This window comes from Drosophila kikkawai, chromosome 2L, assembly GCF_030179895.1.
Source record: "Drosophila kikkawai strain 14028-0561.14 chromosome 2L, DkikHiC1v2, whole genome shotgun sequence".
NCBI classification, from domain to species: Eukaryota; Metazoa; Arthropoda; class Insecta; order Diptera; family Drosophilidae; genus Drosophila; species Drosophila kikkawai.
In genome coordinates, this window is record NC_091728.1 from 14,709,752 (window position 1) to 14,731,812 (window position 22,061).

The 22,061-nt window shown below is 42.2% G+C and overlaps 4 protein-coding genes across 5 annotated transcripts in view; 1 reads left to right on the forward strand and 3 right to left on the reverse strand.

Annotated features, from left to right (window-relative positions):
• Positions 1-16,128, reverse strand: part of smog (G-protein coupled receptor 158 smog) — a 47,938-nt gene extending 31,810 nt beyond the window's left edge. Inside the window, exons 1-2 of one of the 2 annotated variants that reach the window (XM_070284778.1) lie at positions 15,994-16,128; positions 13,683-13,958 (exon numbers count right to left, since the gene is read on the reverse strand). The gene's annotated coding sequence lies outside the window, so the exon portion shown is untranslated. Of the gene's footprint in view, positions 1-13,682; positions 14,103-15,993 lie in introns of both variants that reach the window. The other variant, XM_070284776.1, reaches the window with a different exon arrangement.
• Positions 77-19,837, forward strand: mRpS2 (mitochondrial ribosomal protein S2). The gene is made up of 3 exons (XM_017170408.3): positions 77-884; positions 18,825-18,941; positions 18,999-19,837. The coding sequence occupies exons 2-3, from the start codon at positions 18,917-18,919 to the stop codon at positions 19,760-19,762; spliced, it is 789 nt and encodes a 262-aa protein (XP_017025897.1). The 5' UTR covers positions 77-884; positions 18,825-18,916; the 3' UTR covers positions 19,763-19,837.
• Positions 16,587-18,623, reverse strand: Mon1 (vacuolar fusion protein MON1 homolog). The gene is made up of 3 exons (XM_017170406.3): positions 17,919-18,623; positions 17,709-17,860; positions 16,587-17,649 (listed from the first exon to the last, which is right to left on the reverse strand). The coding sequence occupies exons 1-3, from the start codon at positions 18,518-18,520 to the stop codon at positions 16,808-16,810; spliced, it is 1,596 nt and encodes a 531-aa protein (XP_017025895.1). The 5' UTR covers positions 18,521-18,623; the 3' UTR covers positions 16,587-16,807.
• LOC108077170 (uncharacterized) lies at positions 19,773-21,741 on the reverse strand. Its single transcript, XM_017170405.2, has one exon. It carries the CDS (start codon positions 21,593-21,595, stop codon positions 19,970-19,972), a length of 1,626 nt encoding a protein of 541 aa, XP_017025894.1. The 5' UTR covers positions 21,596-21,741; the 3' UTR covers positions 19,773-19,969.
• Between the last annotated feature and the right edge of the window lie 320 nt (positions 21,742-22,061).

Below are 22,061 nucleotides of genomic sequence, written 5' to 3' on the forward strand. Positions count from 1 at the left end.
TTTCGACGGCCTTTACAACATTTAAGGAATTTAGAAATAGCTTAATTCGTTCCACTGCATCGCAGTAATGGGATTATAGAACGAACTAACACAGTAAGATCAATAGTTTATGAGAACGAGCTCAACGTCATTTTGGCTTGTCATTTATTTAAAAGATTCAGGTGTACAAATTTCACAAGTTCATATTTCTTAGAAAATTCTTTTTTAGGTTAACAAAAGTGCATCAAATTTCAGCCCCCAGGATATCAGGAAGCTTACCACCAGGGAATCCCCCATCCAAGGTTTGCATGACATTTCAAACATGAAGGAGTCAGTGCCGTACAACACCATGCATTTAGCACTGCAATGTTTGAAAACAATATAGCTGCGAGAAGATAGAAGGTTCTCTTAACAAGTTCCATTTTTCGATAGATGATTTCTGATTTAAAGTTTCTTTAGAAAAAACTAGAAAAAAGCCACCTTTTATACAGAATCTGTTAAATACGTTGACTAATTCAATTTGGCTCGGATTTAAAAATGTTATAATAACACAATTTGTTTCACTAAGCCAAAAAATTATTTAAGAAACAAATACCGACAGAACGGTTATAATTATACCCAGAAAATAAGACCCAACTAAGATTTTATTTAGTAAAATCCAAAACCTATTAGATATCTGAAAGTAAAAAAAAAATAGTTGGTAAAAGAAAAAAATTACCCCAACGTTGGGTAAAGGTTATTCCAAACTATTAAAACTATTTAAGGATCTGAAGTGCTGTGTTAAGGGAGCAGCAAGTGAACTACTGTGAAATGGAGAACCGAGACAGCAACCGAGACTGACCCTTGGAGGAGCTCCTTCTGTTTCCCAGGCCACTCCCACACACTTAAGGCTGGGTGGAGGAGAGGTAAGCGGAGCTGGGTCAGAGCAAATGTCCGCATGAAAGTTGAATGATGGCTGCAAGCCAAGCCATGGAATGGAAATCACGAACGCAGCACGGACACTAAAGAGGAATCGCGTCCGAGTGCGAGAGTCGAGTCCGAGCTTGAGAGCCGGATAACGGGTTGGGGGTTATCCTGGGGGCAGGATGTTGTCGGGTATGTAAACAAGCGCCGTTTCACTAGTAATTTGAAATTGCATTTAAAGTGCCTTAAATGCTTGACATTAGTTGACGGGGACGGGGGACGGCTTCATTAGCGCCGCTTGTGCGCACAACATGGCGTATGATTAATATGACGAGTAGTATACGAGCCAGTAATGAACTTAACATAATCTTTAGCCCATCACAAGCAACACGGCATCCTTCCTGGACATTCGTGGGCGGTGGCTAATTGTTCCCAGTGAGAGAGAGAGAGAGCTGTTGCATAACAGCAGCTCCGGTACATTAGGAAGCCCGGAATCAGTTGAGCAGAAAACGGAATAGAGGATGAAGGAGTGAGAGTGGGAATGGGCCAGCGTTTGGCCTGGAAACGGGCAATAAAATTTCGGTCAAAACGCCAAGCCAAAGGAGGCATATAGATAAGCGTCAAACAGTTCACACATTTCCATGCCGTCCCCTCTCCGAGTGAGCGCTGGAAGTGCGCTCAGGCGTGAATATTAAACGTTTTGCTTAGAAATGCTCCTCCCAAAAATTTTACCCAACTTCCTTCCAACCTCCTTCGTCCACCAGCAGTTCCATTCCCCAGAAGAAAAAAATAAAACCCATTTTCATCCCCGCAACTTCATGTCCAGGCGACATGTTTGGGCAAACTTTTGCGTTCTGCGCTGCGGGAAAAGTTCTTTTCTCTCTGGCCTAAAGGCAAAAGTTGGCCCAGTTGGAAATGGAAATATAGAGTCGGGGGAGTGCAGATATCACCAGATATGTGTCCTAGGAGGCAAGCTGCAGATAGCTTTAGTTTGGTTAAGCAACGAGCTGGAAGATCGCCGGCCAGCAATTACAGCAGTTCATAGTGAATTCAATTTCCGGGAAATTATGCAGGAGTAGCACCAGTAAACTTGAGTCTAATATTTACATAGGATATAACTTTGGTTAGGCTACTTAAAATTTAAATAAATAACTTCCGAATTATGGTAAATATTTTATAAGCATATGATAAGCAATTCCGATCCCAAAAATCATATATGTTCTTGATCAACATCCAATTGCAAATCTTTCTAGCCATTTATAAAAGAAACTAATTTTTAGTAATCTTTTTTTTAAGTTTATAATTCTGAGTAGTTGGTAAACATTTTGATTTCTTTAAATTTTAAATTTAATGAACTGATTTGTTTTATTTGTCTCTACCTATTTCAATCTTTGATATTTGCAGCGTTATTATTCCTCTTGGAAAGCCGTCTTGGCCATGTGTTAGTAACAGAGAGTGTATCCTTGAAAAGGACTCATTACTCTCAAGCAAGAATCAGAAAATAAAGAAGTCCCTTTAAATCGCAAATCGAGCCGAACGGCGTATGGAATGCATGCAGCCACCATTATGCATTAATATGCAAGGCACGCAGCACGTCATTAGTAGAGGGTGGTGACAGGACAGGATCAGTGTGGGAGTGTGGGCGTGGTGAGTCAACATAATGAATTATGCCACGCCTAACGATGCCGCCGCACAGCAGCCAGCGTGGCCCGGCACAGAAAAATCCAATAAAAATTAAATAAATTCCCCACAATTCCACGGCCACAGTTGCGGTCAACTAATAGTAGACACTGTGAAAGTAACTATTATGTTGGAAAAATAAGTATTTAAGAGAGTTTTTAGACTGAAATTGTGAATTTTAGATGTCAACAAACTTTATAAATATTGTTCCTTGTTTTAGAGTATTTTAAAATAAAAGTTTCTGTGAGTTTGTAGCATTTTTCAATTAAATTTAATTTTAAATATTTTTCAAAATACATTTTAAAACTTGATTTTTGCATCTGATGGTTTTTTAATACATCCCAACACAACCTAAGCCCCAAATAAAAGCAATAACTTTCTTATTTTAATACCTATTATCCTTTCCGCACCTGTGTATTATGTGTAAGGATACCATAAGGCAGGAAATGGAAAAGAAATAAGTGAGCAGTGAGAGGTGTGTTGAGAAATTGCACGTGGAGTAGGAGTCCCTACCCATACCCTACACACAAAAGCCGCCATAAGTCCGAGCGGAAAGGAAATAAAACACAACAAAAAAATATACACATAATTTACTTTTTTCAATTTTCCTTGCAGTGTGGGTGTATTTGGTGGTGTATTTGGTTGTGTCTGCGTGAGCGGCGCCTATAAATAGACAGTGGGACTGGCAAATGCCAAAAGCGACAACCGGAAGTCGCAGGAACCGATGATATATTGTCGGGAATTAGGGGAGTGCGCAGGCCAAAAGGCGGGGATCCTTGCAAGAAAACCAACTACTTAGTCCTGACAGTCCTGAATTGAAAATAAACAGGGAAAAAAATAAAATAAATGGGGCCCAACCTTTAGAACATAATTCATAATGAGAGGAATAAAGAATATTGAAATATAATATGTATTAAAACACGAAAAATTGTCTAATAAAACAAATAAATAAAGTCAGCAAAAATAAAGACAACCTTATATTACATCTCCATAAGCTCAAACAATAATTTAAAGATTAAAACACATTTTTGTAGAGAAAATGCTGCCCAAATTTCCCAAGAAAACCCTTACTTTTCACGACTCTGCTTACCCCATGATGCATATTAATCACCAGATAAAGAACACATCCACGATTGGGGCTCACTATCAGGGACCCAAACTATTAAGATTATATCTTCATCCACAAGCCATAAAGACCTTCTATCTTTTCCGTTTCCCTTTGACCGCTCAATATTAAATTTCATAAAAATTGTGCGTGCCTATTTCGGTTCTCTGAAGCTCCGGAGCTCGAAGCTCGGAGCTTCTTCCTCCTGCTGTCCCGCCTCCATCTGCTGCCTCGTAATTAATTTACGACAAAAATAGGGTTAATATCGCACAGGACACAGAGGAAAGCGCTGGAGGACTCCGGCGTGTGTCTGTGGCCGTGGAAACGATGGCCTGCCCTTTCGCATCCGGTTCGTATCGGAGATTGGAGCTGTGCCCGCTCCCCCCGCTTCTGTCAACACAGTCATCAACTGACTGTCGCTCAAATTGCTGTCACTGCTGCGGACGTGGAGGTGGATGCGGTGGATCTGAAAGCGGATGCCAGGGCCAAGGCGGGCGCTGAGCGGTAGATGCGGTCGCGGACCTTTTTTTTGTGTCCTCCTCTTTTTATACCCTTGCAGGGTATTATAATTTCAGTCAGAAGTTTGCAACGCAGTGAAGGAGACGTTTCCGACCCTATAAAGTATATATATTCTTGATCAGCATCAACAGCCGAGTCGATCTAGCCATGTCCGTCTGTCCGTCTGTCTGTCTGTCCGTCTGTCCGTCTGTCTGTCTGTCCGTCTGTCCGTCTGTCTGTCTGTCTGTTTCTACGCAAACTAGTCCCTCAGTTTTAAAGCTATCTGAATGAAACTTTGCATATAGTCTTCTATATGCTCTCACTGCTATATATGTCGGAACGGGCCGGATCGGACGACTATATCATATAGCTGCCATACAAATGTTTGATAAATTTTTAGAAAAAAAATTATAACTTTGCTGTTTTTCAACATATTTGCACTATTTTTTAAATATGACCATTTTATATTATTCCTGAATTTTGGTAAAAATTTTATGAATATCGGACGACTATATCATATAGCTGCCATAGGAACGATCCGGAAATTAATAGAAAAAAAATTACAACATCTTTGTTTTTCAACGAATTTTTATCTTTTTTGAGATAGTGTCATCTTGTATTATTTTATAATTTCATATTTAATTTTATGAAAATCGGACAACTATATCAACAACTATATATAGAAAAAAATTATAACTTCTTTGTTTTTCAACGAATATTTATCTTTTTTGAGATATGGCCATTTTGTATTATTTTAAAATGTAATATTTAGTTTTATGAAAATCGGACGACTATATATTATAGCTGCCATAGGAACGATCGAAGAATTACAAGAAAAAAGTCGAACTTCGACAATTATCAACATATTTCACATTCTTCGAGTATGGCATTTTTAGGATTCTAAAATTTTAATATTGATATTATGAAAATCCGACAACTATATTTTATAAAGGGCGTATTAATATTTTGAATATAAATTAATACTTTTTTAGTATTTCATATATGGGCTTCACATTTTTTATATTACTAATATGTTTTGAATTTACATATATAGCTGATGTAAGATATATCTGACCAATTCTGCAATTGGCAATTGACTTCTCTTAGCCTCTGCTGAATTGCAGACTCTCCAATAAAATTAAAAGGTTATCGCAAAGGTTAATATTTCAGACCCGATATACATATATCTGTCACCTGTTATTAAGTTAAGAAACGGTAACATTCGAGGGATACATGCTGAAGTTGGTGTCAGGTATAAATGCAGCGCTCGCATAACCCTTAAATCATAACCTGATACCTGTTAGCAACATAACACGTGATCAATGTTGCACAATTGCATAAGCAAACAGGTATCAGGTATAAATGCAGCCCTCGCATAACCCTTAAATCATAATTTGATACCTGTTAGCAACATAACACGTGTTCAATGTTGCACAATTGCATAACCAATCGTATTACCTGATATATACCTGAAGTAGAGTCAAAAGGGTTAACCCTAAAGGTTGTTAACAGGTAATATAAGGTGCCTATTTATTTGCGCACATTTATAATCCGCGGATTAGTATTATCACGACAGTGACAGTGACAACATATACCAGTGCATCGAGTATTTTTATATTGTGTGAATGTATACTTTTAATCAGTGTAAAGACAAATAGTGTGTGTGTGTGTGTGTATATATATATCTCTATATATATAAAAGTGTACAACTATTTTTGGTAAGTTATACATTTTGTTTTTAAATTGTTAAATTTGGCCACAATTTTAGCAAGTTTTGGTTTGGGCATGTTTTGAAAAATTTGCCTCAATATATTTCGATTTCCTGTGGATACCATCGTTAGAGGGATTAGCTTTTTCAGCGTATAGTTTGTTTGAGTTTTAAAACGCCGTTAAGTTTATAGCGGCGTTTTAAATCTCACAAGCTGAACCCCCTAAAAGAATCTACGGTGGAAATCGAAATATAATGAGAACAATATTAAGTAAGGACATGGAGGCCCGGAGCACAAAATCGATCTTAATACATTTCAGATTTTAGAAACATACATTTAACCATATTATCTAACCATTTTTTAACAGGAACGAAAAGAAAATGCCACGCACATCTTCTTTATCTCAGGAGCAGCGTCGCCAAGCCGCACTTAGGAGAAGTCGCGCTCAATACGCTCGAAATGCTACGCAAATTAGAGCCCGAAATGCCGAGCACAATGCCTTTGTCCGCTCAGTGAATCCGGAGGTTGCACAGGAGGCTCGCGCTCGAGATACCGCAGTACGCTCTCAGAGAAGGCGTAGTGAACGAGTCCGAGCGCGGGAACGATTAAATGATGCAGCATCTCATGCACTCGCCAGGCAGAACTCTGAGGAGCGACGACGACAGCAGTCGCAGGATACTGCGGCTCGGGCTACCTGGAGATCGCTCGAGGAAAACCGCGGTCCAGAACGTGCACGGGATGCTGCAGCGCATGCACTCGCCAGGCAGAACTCTGAGGAGCGACGACGACAGCAGTCGCAAAATACTGCGGATCACGCTACCTGGAGATCGCTCGAGGAAAACCGCGGGCCAGAACGTGCACGGGATGCTGCAGCGCATGCACTCGCCAGGCAGAACTCTGAGGAGCGACGACGACAGCAGTCGCAAAATACTGCGGATCACGCTACCTGGAGATCGCTCGAGGAAAACCGCGGGCCAGAACGTGCACGGGATGCTGCAGCGCATGCACTCGCCAGGCAGAACTCTGAGGAGCGACGACGACAGCAGTCGCAGGATACAGCGGCTCGGGCTACCTGGAGATCGCTCGAGGAAAACCGCGGGCCAGAACGTGCACGGGATGCTGCAGCGCATGCACTCGCCAGACAGGACTCGGAGGAGCGACGACGACAGCAGTCGCAAAATACTGCGGATCACGCTACCTGGAGATCGCTCGAGGAAAACCGCGGGCCAGAACGTTCACGGGATGCTGCAGCGCATGCACTCGCCAGGCAGAACTCTGAGGAGCGACGACGACAGCAGTCGCAAAATACTGCGGATCACGCTACCTGGAGATCGCTAGAGGAAAACCGCGGGCCAGAACGTGCACGGGATGCTGCAGCGCATGCACTCGCCAGACAGAACTCTGAGGAGCGACGACGACAGCAGTCGCAGGATACTGCGGCTCGGGCTACCTGGAGATCGCTCGAGGAAAACCGCGGGCCAGAACGTGCACGGGATGCTGCAGCGCATGCACTCGCCAGACAGGACTCGGAGGAGCGACGACGACAACAGGTTCAAAACACCCTCTCTCGCTCTAACCGGAGGGCACAAGAGGAAAATAGGAGGGCCGAGAGAGCACGAGACGCCGAGGTCCACAGAATCACGAGGAACAACCCAATAACTCGGGCACGGGAACAACAAAGGAACACAATGCATCATCGGAACACCAGACTTCAGAGGAGACTTCGGGAGCAGCAAATTCAGGAAATGGCTGAGGAGCGGCTCCTCACATACAGGTCTATTTCCCAAAATCGCCAGGCTGAATCTGCAAGGCAGTCTCAGCGGAATATTGCTTCTAGAGCCGAACTTTCCATGGATGAAAGACAGGATCAACGGGAACGCCAACGCCAAAGGAACCGAGCCACTGCGAGGGAACAATATCGACGGAATATCAAGGATGGACCAACTGAATGCTGTGTATGCTGTGGAGGAACATGGTTTCCATCGCAGGTAAGTGGTTTAAACAAAATTTCTATATCTGCTAAGTATCCTGCTTTAGATGTTGACAACGCATTTTATTTAAGTAGGAAATTTCCAAGTCCGTCCGGCAAATATCAGTTTTGCAGCACATGTCGTCAGAGTGTTTCAAAGGGTAAATTACCTTCCCTTTGCCTCTCTAAAGGCTTTGACTTCCCAGATATCCCCGAGTGCCTTAAAAATTTAACATGTCTTGAGGAGCGCCTTATTTCTCCACGAATTCCTTTTATGCGCATTATCTCCCTAGGATATGAAAGGCAATGTGGAATTAGAGGTGCAGTAGTAAATGTTCCGATTTCGGTACCTGATACTGTAAACGCGCTTCCTCGTTCCTTTGATTCGACTCATGTCATACAGGTTCACCTTAAGAGGAAGCTAGAATATTCTCATAATTTCATGACAGAAACAATTCGACCCGCTCGGGTCCTTGAAGCTGTTCGTTATTTAGTTAACACTGAGCTTTACAGAAAGCACAATATTGCTTTTAATGGGAGTTGGCTTACTCAAATGGGAGATCGAGAAGAAATCCCTTTTATCGCAGATGAAGCCGACCGAGAGGAGGTGGAACAGCTATTACGCCAACTACCCAATTCTCAATTAAATCGACCAGAAGAAGATTTAAATCCAGGCGGTCATGAAACCCTTTTAGAAAATAATGACACTGCTCTTCAACGTATAGCTTTGGCCCCCGGAGAAGGGCGCCTGCCAACTAATTTAACCCTCGATGAAGATGCAGAAGAACTTTCGTTCCCAACAATCTCTTGCGGTGCTGTTTTCAAAGCAAAAACCACCTACGCAAAAAAAGCAAGATCGCAAATTCGTTTTTACGATCGTCGTTGTGCAGTAGTACCTAAGGTACTTTATATGTACAAATTTTACGAAATGCAGCGAATTCAAAATTCAATCTCCATTGCCCTTCGTAAAAAATCAGGTTCCGTAACTGCTGCCAATGTGATGGATAGTTCGTTTGTTGACAACCTTGTACAGCATGACGACGGATATCACATTCTAAAAGGTCTTCGATCCGCTCCAGCTCACTGGGAAGCTGAGAAAAAAAAAGTCATAGCTATGATAAGGCAATTTGGGCTGCCTACTTTTTTTATAACTTTTTCCGCAGCGGAATCCAAATGGAATGAACTTTTGGTGACTCTTTCTCGTCTATTGGATAATAGAAATATTACAGAAGACGAAGCGGCATCTCTTTCTACAGCCGAAAAAGCTAGATTAATAAGATCTGACCCAGTAACATGCTCCCGATACTTTGACTTTAGGTTTCGACAATTAATTAAATTGTTCAAAAGCTCCGAAATTTTTGGCGAGTTTACTCTGGTCCATTATTATTGGAGGATAGAATTCCAGCACAGAGGATCGCCCCACTCTCATGGAATGTATTGGTTTTCTGGCGCTCCAAAGCTAGAAGGACCAGAAAATTCCGATCAAGTGGTGAGTTTCATTGATCGTTTTATTACAACCACAGGGGACGATCCTGAATTGCAAGAAGTAATTCAATATCAGCGGCATAAACATAGTTCTTCGTGTTTAAGAGAACTGCGTGGCCAGGAATTCTGCAGGTTTCAAATGCCATACCCTCCAATGCCTGAAACAATGGTTTTGTTTCCGTTAGAAGACAACGAACCCAATGTTGAACATTTTAAAGAAATGTTTAAAAAAATTAAAGAGCTTTTAAAGTCAACTTCCGATGAAGAAGCAGCCGTCTTTAATAATTTTGAAAACTTTCTTACCCATCTACAGATAAGTTTTGAAGAGTACAAGTTCGCCATCCGATCAAGCTTGAAAAAGCCTCAGGTATTTCTTCGCCGCAAATTTTCCGATAGGTTGGTAAATGCTTATAACAGGGATATCCTGGGCCTACATAGGGCAAACATGGATATACAGTTTATCTTAGATGCATTTGCCTGTTGTAGTTATATAATTAACTACATAAACAAATCGAACCGTGGGGTGTCGCAACTGCTTCGAGAAGCCATGACTGAAATAAGCCATGGAAATATTTCAGTAAAAAGAAAGTTGCAGCATCTCGGGAGCAAATTTATTAATGCTACGGAAATATCAGCCCAAGAAGCAGCCTACAACATTTTAGGCTTACACATGTCTGAGGCAAGTGAAGGAAATATTTTTGTAAACACTTGCCATCCAGATAAAAGAGTTCGGATAGTGCGATCTAATAGAGAATTAGAGCAGCTTCCTGGGAACTCAACTGACATTTTCGAGCAAAACTTGCTTGATCGGTACGTACAGAGGCATGGAGACTTAGAATCGATATGCCTTGCAGAATTTGCAGCTTGGTACAAATTTTCCAAGGTAAACGCACCATCAGAACCGTCCAACGAAGATTATGATGAAGCGATCGACTTGGAACTAAATGAACAAAATCCCATTTCTAACCAAAGCTACCAACTGCTAGATGGAACTGGGAGTGTCAAAAGACGCAAGCATGCCTTAATTCTTAGATGGGTTCGCTTTAGCATAAACTCTTCCCCTTCTGATTATTTCAGAGAGCACGTAATGCTTTTCTTCCCATGGAGAAATGAAGAGACTGAACTTCTTTCGAATGACAATGAAATGACATTCAGAAATAATCATGAAATCATTAAGCGCAACAAAGAGCAATATGATGTGTTTGATGATATGGAACTAGAGAGAGTTCTTCAAGATTTGCAAAATTTTGAAAGAGAAGATAATGGGCTTCTACCTCAGGAACCTGCCTCTCAATATCTAGATGAAGAATTTAGGGCCTTGGCGGTACCAAACGTCGGACAAAACGTTAATATACTCCAAGATGACAATGCTGTAAATAACACAGAAGATGGCGAACTTCAACTAATTAGACTTCCCCCGTTAGTTTCTGATGATAACCTTTGCTCGCTGTCCAGGTCGCTTAACGCAAAGCAACGTCAGTATTATGCCCACGTAATGCATAATATAGCAGCCAAAAAAACATTTTATGAATATGTTGGGGGAGGTGCTGGAGTTGGCAAAAGCAGACTGATTTCAACTATATATCAGTCTATAACTTGGCGAGCTAATAAGCTACCGGGAGCAACGGATTCTGCAAAGGTCTTACTTTGTGCTCCTACTGGAAAAGCAGCTTTTGGAATTGGAGGACTTACACTTCATTCCGTTTTCTCACTTCCAGTGAATCAAACATCAGGTCCTTTAAGACCTTTAAGCAATGACTCCATAAACACAATGCATTGCAAGCTAATAGACCTCCAATTAATTATCATCGATGAAATCTCGATGGTCGGATCTAAAACGCTAGGATATTTAGATCAAAGACTTCGACAAATTTTTAGAAGCCAAGACGTAGTTTTTGGCGGTAAGTCTATTATAGTGTTTGGAGATCTGAAGCAGCTGTGCCCAGTAGGAGATCGGTGGATATTCCTAGAGAATATCTCAAATCCGTATAACATTCTGGCTGGCACAAACCTGTGGAGTAATTTTAGGTATTTCGAGCTAACAGAAATAATGAGGCAACGGGACGATCATGCATTTGCTTTGGCTTTGAATAACATGTCAGAAGCTAACATGACAGATGCAGATGTGGTGCTTTTTAGGCAAAGAGTTGTCACGCCAAACGACGTTCCGGATGACGCAATCCACTTATTTGCTTCCAATGACGAGGTTAATCAGTACAACGCCTTAAAGCTCGCTCAAATCGCCACAGAAGAGTTTGTTTCAACTGCCATAGATACTGTGAAATCAGCTAATATGTCAGTAAGAAATAAAGAAACAACTCTCAGAAATGCCCAAAATATGAAAACGTCCGAAACCCAGGGACTGCCATATATTCTGCATCTAAAAACAACAGCAAAGTATATGGTTACCGTCAATATAGATACAAATGATGGACTGGTAAATGGGGCAACAGGCCAATTAATGCAGATTGACAACTGCATGGTAAACAACGTTAGGTTAGTAACAAAACTTTGGATTAAGTTTTCAGATCCTACAGTTGGTGCCATGGCCAGGTCAAAAGTTCGGAGAAATGATCATCCAGATTGGACTCCAATTGAAAAAACAGCTCGAGTATTCCAATGCGGAAGCTCAGGACATTCTTCGGTTGATCGAAAACAATTCCCTGTTGTTCCTGCTGAGGCTATAACTATACATAAAAGCCAAGGAGCAACCTACAGCAAAGTCGCAGTGCACCTTAAAAGGGGCATTAAGCGAGCTTCGCTTTACGTAGGTTGCAGCAGAGCAACAAGCGCATCGGGTCTTTTCCTTTTAGGAGACTTTGTTCCTCCAACTAGATTTGGAGCTACAAATGTCCAAGCAGAGCTAGAAAGCTTAAGAGGTGAAAAGGCCTTGACTACGCAGTATGAATTATTGATCAATGGGGATAATGCCATCTCCATGTATTATCACAACATTGAGTCTCTTCGCGCTCATCGCGAAGACATTGCCAATGACAACATTATTTGTTCTGCAAACTTTTTATGTTTTGTTGAAACCTGGACTCTTCCCCAGGAAGAGTACAACTTAAGGGATTTCGACATTATCAGAAGAATTGATAACAATCGGTTAAATGGTATTGGGAAAAACGGAATACTCATATATGCTAAACAAAGTATTTCGTCAAATGTGCAATTTCTTTTTGAGACAAAGAAATCGCCAAGTCCCAGAGCAACCTATCAATCGATTGTTTTTAAATATCTTGACACGTCATTTATAATTGTGTATAGGAGTCCCGGATTTCCTATTGCAAGATTTCGAAATGAAATTAAATCTGAAGTTGAAAAAGTACGCAGAATGGATAATAATAAAGTGGTAATATTAGGAGATTTTAATATCTGCAGATCCTCAGCGAGCGATGTTTTGGAGGAATTTTTGAATGGACATAATCTTTTGTCATTGAATAATTCTGCAACGACAAAACACCAAACCCAAATTGATTGGATATTTTCTGACTCTCGAGTTCCAGAAGCTGTTGCCCTTACATATAAAACACCTTATAGCCATCATGATGGTATTTTTTTTAAATATAGCTTGTAAGAGTGTATACTTAAGTTATTTAACAAATTATGGCTATAAGTAGAATTTATTGTAAATATAGTATTGTAAATATATAAAAAAAATTGAAAATATTAACAAATTTTCCAATATATTTCATATTTAGCTATAATTTCCCCCTCGTGGATTGAGACCTTGTCGTGGTGTGGGGGCTTAGTACGTGAATTTCGAAAAAAATAAAATTTACTGAAACTAACCGCAATCCTTACTTAAACTTAAACTCTTAAACTATTTTTTATTTTTTTACTTACTGCAAGGGTATTTCAACTTCGGCTAGCCGAAGTTAGCTTCCTTTCTTGTTTTTTTTTGAGATGCCTTCAGGCAAATGATGCCTATTTGATCGGGGCCAAAGGATAAACAAAACGGGCGAGCAGCGCAACGCAGCAAAAAGAATATGAGGAAGGAAGGATTCGGACTACAAAATACCCAGTATTTGGTTAATGTATATACATATTTTCCCAACTATTATTATTTAAATAAATGCAAGAATATAGAAAATAAGTAATAGTTTTAATGTTCAATTTAACAGCGATTTATGTGACATTCCTGCTAAGCTCCATAATTAAAAAAAAAAGGACATACTCTTTTGAGAATCTCAACTACAGGGTACAAAAGAGAGGCTCGAAATAAAATGAGAAAACATTAAGTGAACTCAGGAAGGCAAGGGCATACGATTTGCCAGAGAGTCCTGAATCCGACATCCGGGAGTCTAGAGTCCACAGACTAAAGTCAGTAAGACAGCGACGACGACATACTAACCTAAAGTTATATGGCCTGGGTCAGCAGTTGCCAGTTACGCCCTTTCCATGGTTAACCAATTCACTTTTGTCGCTCCCGTCGCTCTGGCTCTGGCTCTTGTCGGGTGTATTTATTTTTTGTGTTCCGTTGGTCCTGCTGGCTGCCTTTCTATGTAAATTTTTATGAGCGCGCGCATCAAATAAAATTAATTCCAAAAAATGTTGTTGATTTTGTCTCGCTTGTAACTGGGTTTGTCGGTTTGGTTGCAGTTTGGTTTCAGAGCGGTTTTATCGCTGGCTTAAAACAGAGGGTTCTCGTATCGTTAGTTGTTTGTCGTTTTAAATTAAATTATGCGCCACACTCTTTTGATATTTTCATTTGTTGATTTTCCTTTATTGATTTTATTGAAATTGAATTTTCTTTCGTTTCGCAGTTACGCAGCTTAATTGAAATTTAAAAATAAAATGTAATACTCCCTCCACACACACGCATAAATGTACATAAATCCTGGGCACTATTTTACTTGGCCAGCTGGCTTTCGAATATGAACCATAAATATGAGGATTTGTTCTGGAAACCCTCTAGTGCTGACAGAAATAAATAATATTTTTATGTTGCACGTTCTGGCGGTTAAATCAAGCAATCAATATCTAGATCTTCTTTTACTGCTTGCCTGCGCCACAAAGTATGCAATCAAAAGTTTAAGGATTGCAATTTCTTGTAGAGTTTATTTCGCAAAAAAACCCTTTAGAGGAAATAGAATTTTATTGGTTCTGTAACACACCCTTTCACAATAAATATAAATAGATAGAAATTTACTTAAACATGGATACCACTGACATTTTTATATATTTAAATATTTAGTTAAAAAGCTGCCTACAAGTTTGCAATTAAAAATTATTGGTAAGGATAATTTTGGAATGGATTTCAATGATTTGGAAAACAGAGCGATTGACTGAATGACGAAATTATATTCTTGACCTCTGATGAAATTCTAAGCAGACTCTTTTATATATTTAAAGATTTTAAATCCATAAATAAATATTTAATGATTTATTTGAATACAAAATAATTTTTTAACTTTGTAAAAGACCTGAAGGGAACAAATCCTACCAAATATTTATCATTTTATTTATTTATTTAAGATATTAATCCCAAAAATGTATAAGGACATTTATTATTATTTTTACTCTTGACTTGAATTTTTAATAGATAGCCCTACTTCCTAATTAAATTCTAATTTAATTAAAATTAATGTACTCTGCCCTAGCCTAACTTCTTTATTCCTTCAGAAAGTTTTCTTCACAAAAAAAAAAAAAATAGGACCCATTTCCTTTTGCTGATTTTTCCAATTACGACAATTTCCACACTGATTTCGTTGCACTCCCCAAAATCAGAAAAAAAAAGAAAAGTTTATTAAAGAAAAAAAAGTGAAGCAAAGACCGAAAGAGGAGTCATAAAAAAAGCGAGGCGCCGAAAGTTTTTCGACATTAAACAGGATCCTTGGCATGCAGCTACTCATGGTCCTGCTCCTACAACAGTTCCTACTCCGTCCCTGCTTCTCCTCACTCTCTCCCTCCCTCTACGCTTATCCTTATTTTGTTGCTGCTCTGCTCCTGCTTTTTTTTATTCCTCCTTTTGCTGCTACACGCGCTGCTTTCAAAATAACTCTAGGATACACAAAAAGACATCCTGTGGCCTCGAATATGTGTGCACATGTATGTGTGTGTGTGTGCGAGCCTGTCTGTATGTGTAAAAGGTGAAACTTTGGAACTCCTTGCTGCTGTTGCCGCTGCTGTTGTTGGTGTTGGGCGCCGCTGTTGATAATTCAGGAGCACGAATTTGCCACGAAAAGCGAACGACAAATTAACGAGAAGGAATCGAAAACGAAGCGAGAAACGAAACGGAAAACGAAGCAAAAGCGGGGAATGCACGAGAAATGCGTATATAACACAAAAAAATAAATATATTTTGACCATAAATTATACGATTTGCACACTAAAAGCGGGCGGGCAGGACCAACACGCGCGCAAAACTAACGGAACGGAGCGGCGTCGCTCGCACACACATACACACACTTGCGCAGGATATTTCCGAGTCTATGGGTGTGTGTGTGTGTGTGTATTAATGCCGCCGCAAAGCTAAGCGCGCAAAAACCGACAGATACACGAGCATTTAACACCCAAAAAATGCGTGGCGCATGTTGAAAGAAAAAACTGCTCCCTTTCGCGAAGGATATAGCCGACAGAACTTTTTTTCTTTCTTTTTTTCTTGCTGTTATTTCACCATTAATTTATTAATTTGAAAATTTTTTGGTATATATTTCACATACTCCTCGTGGGCAATTTGAATTTGATTTTCTAATTTTGTTGGTTAGTTAGAGGCACTGGGTTCAACTTGGTTTCCGGTGGCAGCGCCCACAATCGAAGCGTGTGCGTTCGCGTTTGTGTCCTGTACTCAATTGTATTCTCCCGAATTCTTCGAGCGCCGTCACAGCCTAATCCTTGCCGATGCGAGTGCGCGCGTTAAAGTTGTTGATTTTCGCTGGAAAAAGCTGTCTCTAGGTATTCCTCTCTCTCTCGCATTGTCCTTAAAGCTCATTTTTAACCGATAATTCAGACTCTGTTATCGGTTTGAGTCCAAACTAAAAGTATATCAAGGGTTATCGGAAACTTAAACCTGTTTGCAGGACTTTTTCATGTGTGTTAAAGGCTCTTAGATATGAACTTAAATCTTTACAAAATCGTACAAAGAACCCCATAACATATTTAAAGCCAACTTAGAGAGTTTTTTATGCTCCAAAATATGTCATAAAATGTGAATGGTAAAATTTGTTGTGCTTTTTAACACCTTCTTTTGCACACCTTTTCAAAAAAAGAGCGCCTAATTTTAAATAAAATTATTACAAATAAAACCCAAAACATCTTCAATTTTCGAATTTACTTAGAGGCTTACATTACAAATGTACATGTTTAGTTATGGTATACAAGGATCAATTAAATAGACGCCGTCACAGAACTGCAACACAACAACTTACTTACTCGTCCTGGAACTACTCCCAACAACAGAATCGCTGGCAGGATTTTAATATATATAAAAATAGTCATTTTATCTCACAATTCTCTACAAATGCTCCGGGCTACGTATCAGAATGTGGCATGGTTCCTTATAAAGTACACTTCGTACTCCTTCTCGATCCACTTGATCAGCTTGTCCACATACTTGATCACAGTAGCCTTGTCCACGACGGGCTCAAAGACGGCATACAGCTCGTAGGTGCCGGTGGCCCAGGCCAAGACCACCTCGCGCTCCTTTACCTCGTAGATAAGCTTCAACGGCCGAGCGCTGTTATGGATGCGGTGCAGTAGGTCGCAGTAGATGGCCTCCAACCGCTCCAACTCCTCCAGGGACTTGTACGGATGCCTGAGCATCGGGCAGAGCAGTTGGGCTGTGGTCTTGGGCTTGTACAGGAAGTGTCGCAGTTCGGGTATGCCCACAACCTGTTGATACAATTTCACGTTAAAGGGCTGCTGCAGCTCCTCGTTGATGGCCTCCAAACAGTGATTTTTCCTTAGCTTATCCGTTATCTTGGCCTTGGCCTCTGCCAGCGTAAAGAAGGCATCCCTGTCCACGGACAGGAGGAGCAAACACGCCTGGCAGTCGTCCGCTAGATAGGAGACATGCGCATGCAAATATCCATTCATATCGAACTTGGGCAGGCAGATGGGCGACCAGTTTTCGGAGCTCTTGAACGACTCGGAGCACTCCACTAGGTTGAAGATCAGCCTCAAGTCAGCCGGATGTATCGAGTACTTCTTCATGCGAACCAGAGCTATCAATTTGTTATTGGCTATCAGCACGGCAAAGACCAGATTCTTGATCTTCGAGCAGTTGCTTTGAATGGCGCTGGTGATCTGCGATCGTATCGTTGTGGACAGTGGGAAGACGCGTATAGAGTTGGTCAGGAAAGTGAAGATGTTGTTGGACACTAAAGGAATATAAATATTAATAAATTTATATATTTATTTGGTTTATTGGATGTCATACCCTTGGCACTACTGCTATCGTTGGCCAGCAGATTGTAGAACAGACGCTCGCTGCCGGAGAGCAATCTCCTCAAATCAAAGTTCTTGCGCTTTTCAAAGATCTTCGTCATGTGCGAGTACGTCAATATGGACAGTATTTGATTGTAGACATCCCTAGAATGCAAGAACGCTCAATTAGTTGGAATCTCTATCAGCAATCACGATGACTCACCCTAATTGCAGTTGCAACTGCTGCACGCTCATGTTGCTCCTGCTGGCGGCTACCAGGATAAGCGAGCTGCGCTGCATGAAGGCAAACTTGATGCCGCCCGCATGTATTGACGTTATGGCATCCTGGCCCAGTTGCACGAAGCTCACCAGCGCCTGGATTACCCCAAAGAGCGTGGCCAGCTTGTCTTCATTGCCATGTAGCGAGAATATCGGCTTACCCGCCTCGCTGAGTATAAAGATGTGCTTCTTTTGGCCCCGCCACAGGCTGTCATGCTGATAGTCATACTCCTCCTCCACGCCGCTGCTGGAATCCTCGGTCTTGGCGCTTGTGGAAGTGCTCAGCGCCAGGGATTCCACGGAGGCGGCCAGTCCCTTTGCTGGTTCACCGGGCTCTGGACTGAGAGCGGTGCTACCGTCGCCTCTGCCCAGGCCATCCCTTAGCTCGGAGATAATACTATGGTTCTGCTGCTGCTCAGCCTCTGGGTCGTCGTGATCCGCCTCCTGATAGAGATTTGCTTCCGGATCGGTTGCTTCCGGGTCACCCTCGGCGTCCAAGAACTCGCAGGTGGAGTCCGATCTGATTGACGACTGCTCAACTTCCATTTCCGTTGATTTTTAGCTATTTCAGTCGCTGGAACATTGCAAATATTCACAAAAAATCAAAGTTTACAACTCAATCGGTGAATAAAAAAAAAACAGCTGAGTGGAATTGTCCAACACTGGGCTAAGAACAGATGATGAAGGTTACGGGAGTGTTCCAGAAAGCAGTCGAATTACATACATACATTATTTATTTCAAAGAAATAGGGATTTTAAGTTAATTATATTTCTTGAGGAAAAATATATTACTGAAAATTAAAGTTTTTCAAACCGTCTTAATTTCACATCCTATGTTTTTCAACACTAGCCCCCAGCTGTTATTTATCCCCATCAAGAGCAAGAAGAAGAAGAGCCCCAAAGAAGAAGAAGAAAGGTTATGAAAACACGAGCCGCTCCAAAATGCTGAGAAAATCGCTTGGAAATCGTAAGTAATCAATAAAAACTCAAATAAAAACCATTTACAAATATCACCTCTTGACAGTGCCCCGCGTTGGTCAACTCTGCGGCCTGCCGCGTCGCCTGCAGAGCACACAGCCAGAGCAAAAGGAGCCGGAAGACATTGCCGTGATCGAACAGAGGATTCTGAAGCATCCGGACTATTTTCAGGTGCACAACCTGTTTACCGTGCGCGACCTTTTCAATGCCCGAGTGCACTATGGCCACAAGGAGGGCTCCCTGGACGACCGCATGCGTCCGTACCTTTTTGGCAGCCGGCTGGGACATCTGATCTTTGATTTGGACAAGACGGCATCACACCTGAGGGATGCCTTGAACTTTGCTGCCCACATAGCCTTCCGGGATGGCATCATACTCTTCTTCAATCGCAACGCATTGAACGCCCATCTCGTAGAGCAAAAGGCCCAAGAAGCGGGTGAATTCTCACACACACGCTTCTGGCGTGGAGGCATCTTTACCAATGCCAATGTCCAATTCGATGCCGTTACCCGGCTGCCCGATCTCTGCATCTTCTTGAACACGCAGAACAACGTGATGGCCCAGCACACGGCGGTGAGGGATGCGGCAAAGATGGCCATTCCCACAATTGGAATTGTGGACACCAATTGTAACCCGAACTTGATCACGTATCCAGTGCCCGGTAACGATGACTCTCCGGCAGCTGTGGAGTTGTACTGTGACCTCTTCAAGGAGGCTATACTTAGGGGAAAGCGTGAGCGTCGTCAGCTCCTTGGACTACCGCCCCTCGACGAAACGCTGCCCAGACGCAGCCGTAAACCCAAGAAATAGCCTTAAGTAGTATGTTGATTTTGTTACATTTTTTAACTTCCGCTGAATACAAATGCCGAATGCCCTTCGGTTCAAAAGGAGTAAGAAACTGTTGGAGACTATCTGTTTAACTGTCGTCCGGAAGGGTGTCAATACGTCGGAGGTGCTATGCCATTGAAAAAAACATTGGTAAAAACCCGCGTCTGGGGTTAGACTTGAAGAAGCGTCCTAGGATGGCAGCATGGTACCGCCTTTGACGAAATTGTTGCTGTAGTGACTGTAGTAAGAGGGATTTGAATTTGAGCCCGTGCTGGTTGTTCCCATGGAGGCCCACTGACCCGTTGGCACATCCGGCGGAGGAGGTGGTGGTGGTTGTGTCATTAGCTGGCTCAAGGTGGAACCGTCCATGACGCCGCCCTTGATGGCCCGTCCAGGACCAAAGAAGTTCTGCATCTGTGGTTTCTTCGAGTCAAAACTATTGGCCCCTTCTCTGGGCTTCTCCCAATTGCCCATGTTGGCTGACTTGCGTACAAATACTTGTCCGCTTTCATCCTTGTCCTGCTGCACCCAGCGCTCTGCGTGCTTGACCGTCAGCATCGCTTTGTGTGCGCCTATGTACTCCTCGGCCTTCTGTAGCCGCTCGAGCTGCTGTTCGTCAAGTTGGTCACGCGGCAGCTTGCCCAAACGCTGCACCGTCCGCTTCCAGTTGTGAAATTCACGGTTCTTGAACGGTTTCATCGCCTGCCGATACTCCTTCCACTGACGCTGGCGTTCCTCCTTTGTGCCGGGCGGCGCATCATCAAGAGGCGGTGGAGCCTCTGGCTTTTGGATCCACTCTCCGTTGATTTGTATAAAGGCGCCGCTGCGTTTGGGTTTCTTAGAAGGCTGACCACCTCCATTTGACTGGGAGGTGTTGTTGCTTTCGCTTGACGACGACGTTGACGACTCAGGAGGAGGCGGCGGTGGCATTAGTTTGGAATCCTTAGAATTGTTGTTGTTGCCGCGATTATTATTATTGTTGTTATTGGGTTTGAACTTTTTGTTTGGTTGCTGCTGGTTGCTTTGATTGCTGCGATTCTGTCGCTGCGGCCCTCGCTCTTTGGGCACTAGATTCCACATACTTGGACACTTGGGCATCGGGGGCTGAATGGGCGGCGGACCGTGATTTGGCGACATCATGTCCTCCCAAAATGGGGGCGGTTGCAGGGGCCGGTGGTTTTGATTTCGTCGTGGTCCTGGACCGCCCATTGGACCACCAGGGCCCATTGGACCGCCAGGGCCCATAGGACCACCAGGACCCATGGGACCGCCAGGACCCATGGGACCGCCAGGACCCATTGGACCGCAAGGGCCGCCACCCATTGGCCGCATCGGGCCGCAAGGTCCCATGGGTCCGCCCGGACCGCAGGGACCTGGACCCGGGCCGAAGTTACCGCCAAAATTGCCTCCATACCCCATGCCCATGTTCAGTAGCTGCATTGGTAGTGGCGGGGGTCTGCTCAGCGGCGGAAAATTGTTTCTGTTTTGGTTCCATGGTCCGCCGCCTCCCTGAAAGCCTCTGTTGTCGTTGTTGTTTTGTCTCCGTCCTCCGTTGTTGTTGTTATTCCAGTTGCTATTATTGTTGTAATTATTATTATTGTTATAATTATTATTATTACTATTATTATTATGATTATTATTATTGTTGTTGTTGCTATTGCCGCGCTGTTGTCCACCGGACTTGGATTCCGGCTTGGCAAGTGCCTCCTTGCACTTCTTCCAATCCGCAAAGGACATTTGTAGTGGCTTGGCGGACACGGCGTTGGTGCTCGCAGGCTCCGGCGACGCCGCCTCTACTTCCTCGTTATCCGACATATTTCAGAAAGGGCACGAACTTTGAGGAAGTTATTAGAAATAACTATAATTTGCCCCGATCTAATGTATTTTGACTAAATTTTACTTTTTCCAATATTTTGTTGCCTTTTCACTTATTTTTTGTTGCCAGCAGTGTGCCCACCTCCTTTTTTGTTCATAAAGTTAAAAATTCTTCAAAATAAAGCAATTGGGCACACTAAAACTCGATTCCTTATAAGGTTTTGACACCGCCGCATTAATTATGGCGTTATGACATAGTTTTCAATAATAAGTAATTAGAACATTGAAAGAGAAAACTATATATGTTATTTTTATTATTATTTGTGTAATAGTCGTTTTGCTTGCACCAGTGTAAAACTTGAAGGAACTGTCAAATCTCTATATATTTTATTAATGCGGTGTTGTCAAATAAAAGTTTTATGGAAGAATTGACAGCACCATAGGGATTTACCCAAGTGCGAGCGGG

Excerpts from the sequence above, each read along its gene's own strand:
- Mon1 (XM_017170406.3), bottom strand. The coding sequence starts at position 18,520 with ATGGAAGTTGAGCAGTCGTCAATCAGATCGGACTCCACCTGCGAGTTC. Across the intron at positions 17,861-17,918 it reads CAGTTGCAACTGCAATTAGG|GGATGTCTACAATCAAATAC; the intron begins GTGAGTCATCGT and ends CTTGCATTCTAG. Across the intron at positions 17,650-17,708 it reads CGATAGCAGTAGTGCCAAGG|TGTCCAACAACATCTTCACT; the intron begins GTATGACATCCA and ends ATATTCCTTTAG.
- mRpS2 (XM_017170408.3), top strand. The coding sequence starts at position 18,917 with ATGCTGAGAAAATCGCTTGGAAATC. Across the intron at positions 18,942-18,998 it reads GAGAAAATCGCTTGGAAATC|TGCCCCGCGTTGGTCAACTC; the intron begins GTAAGTAATCAA and ends ACCTCTTGACAG.
- LOC108077170 (XM_017170405.2), bottom strand. The coding sequence starts at position 21,595 with ATGTCGGATAACGAGGAAGTAGAGGCGGCGTCGCCGGAGCCTGCGAGC.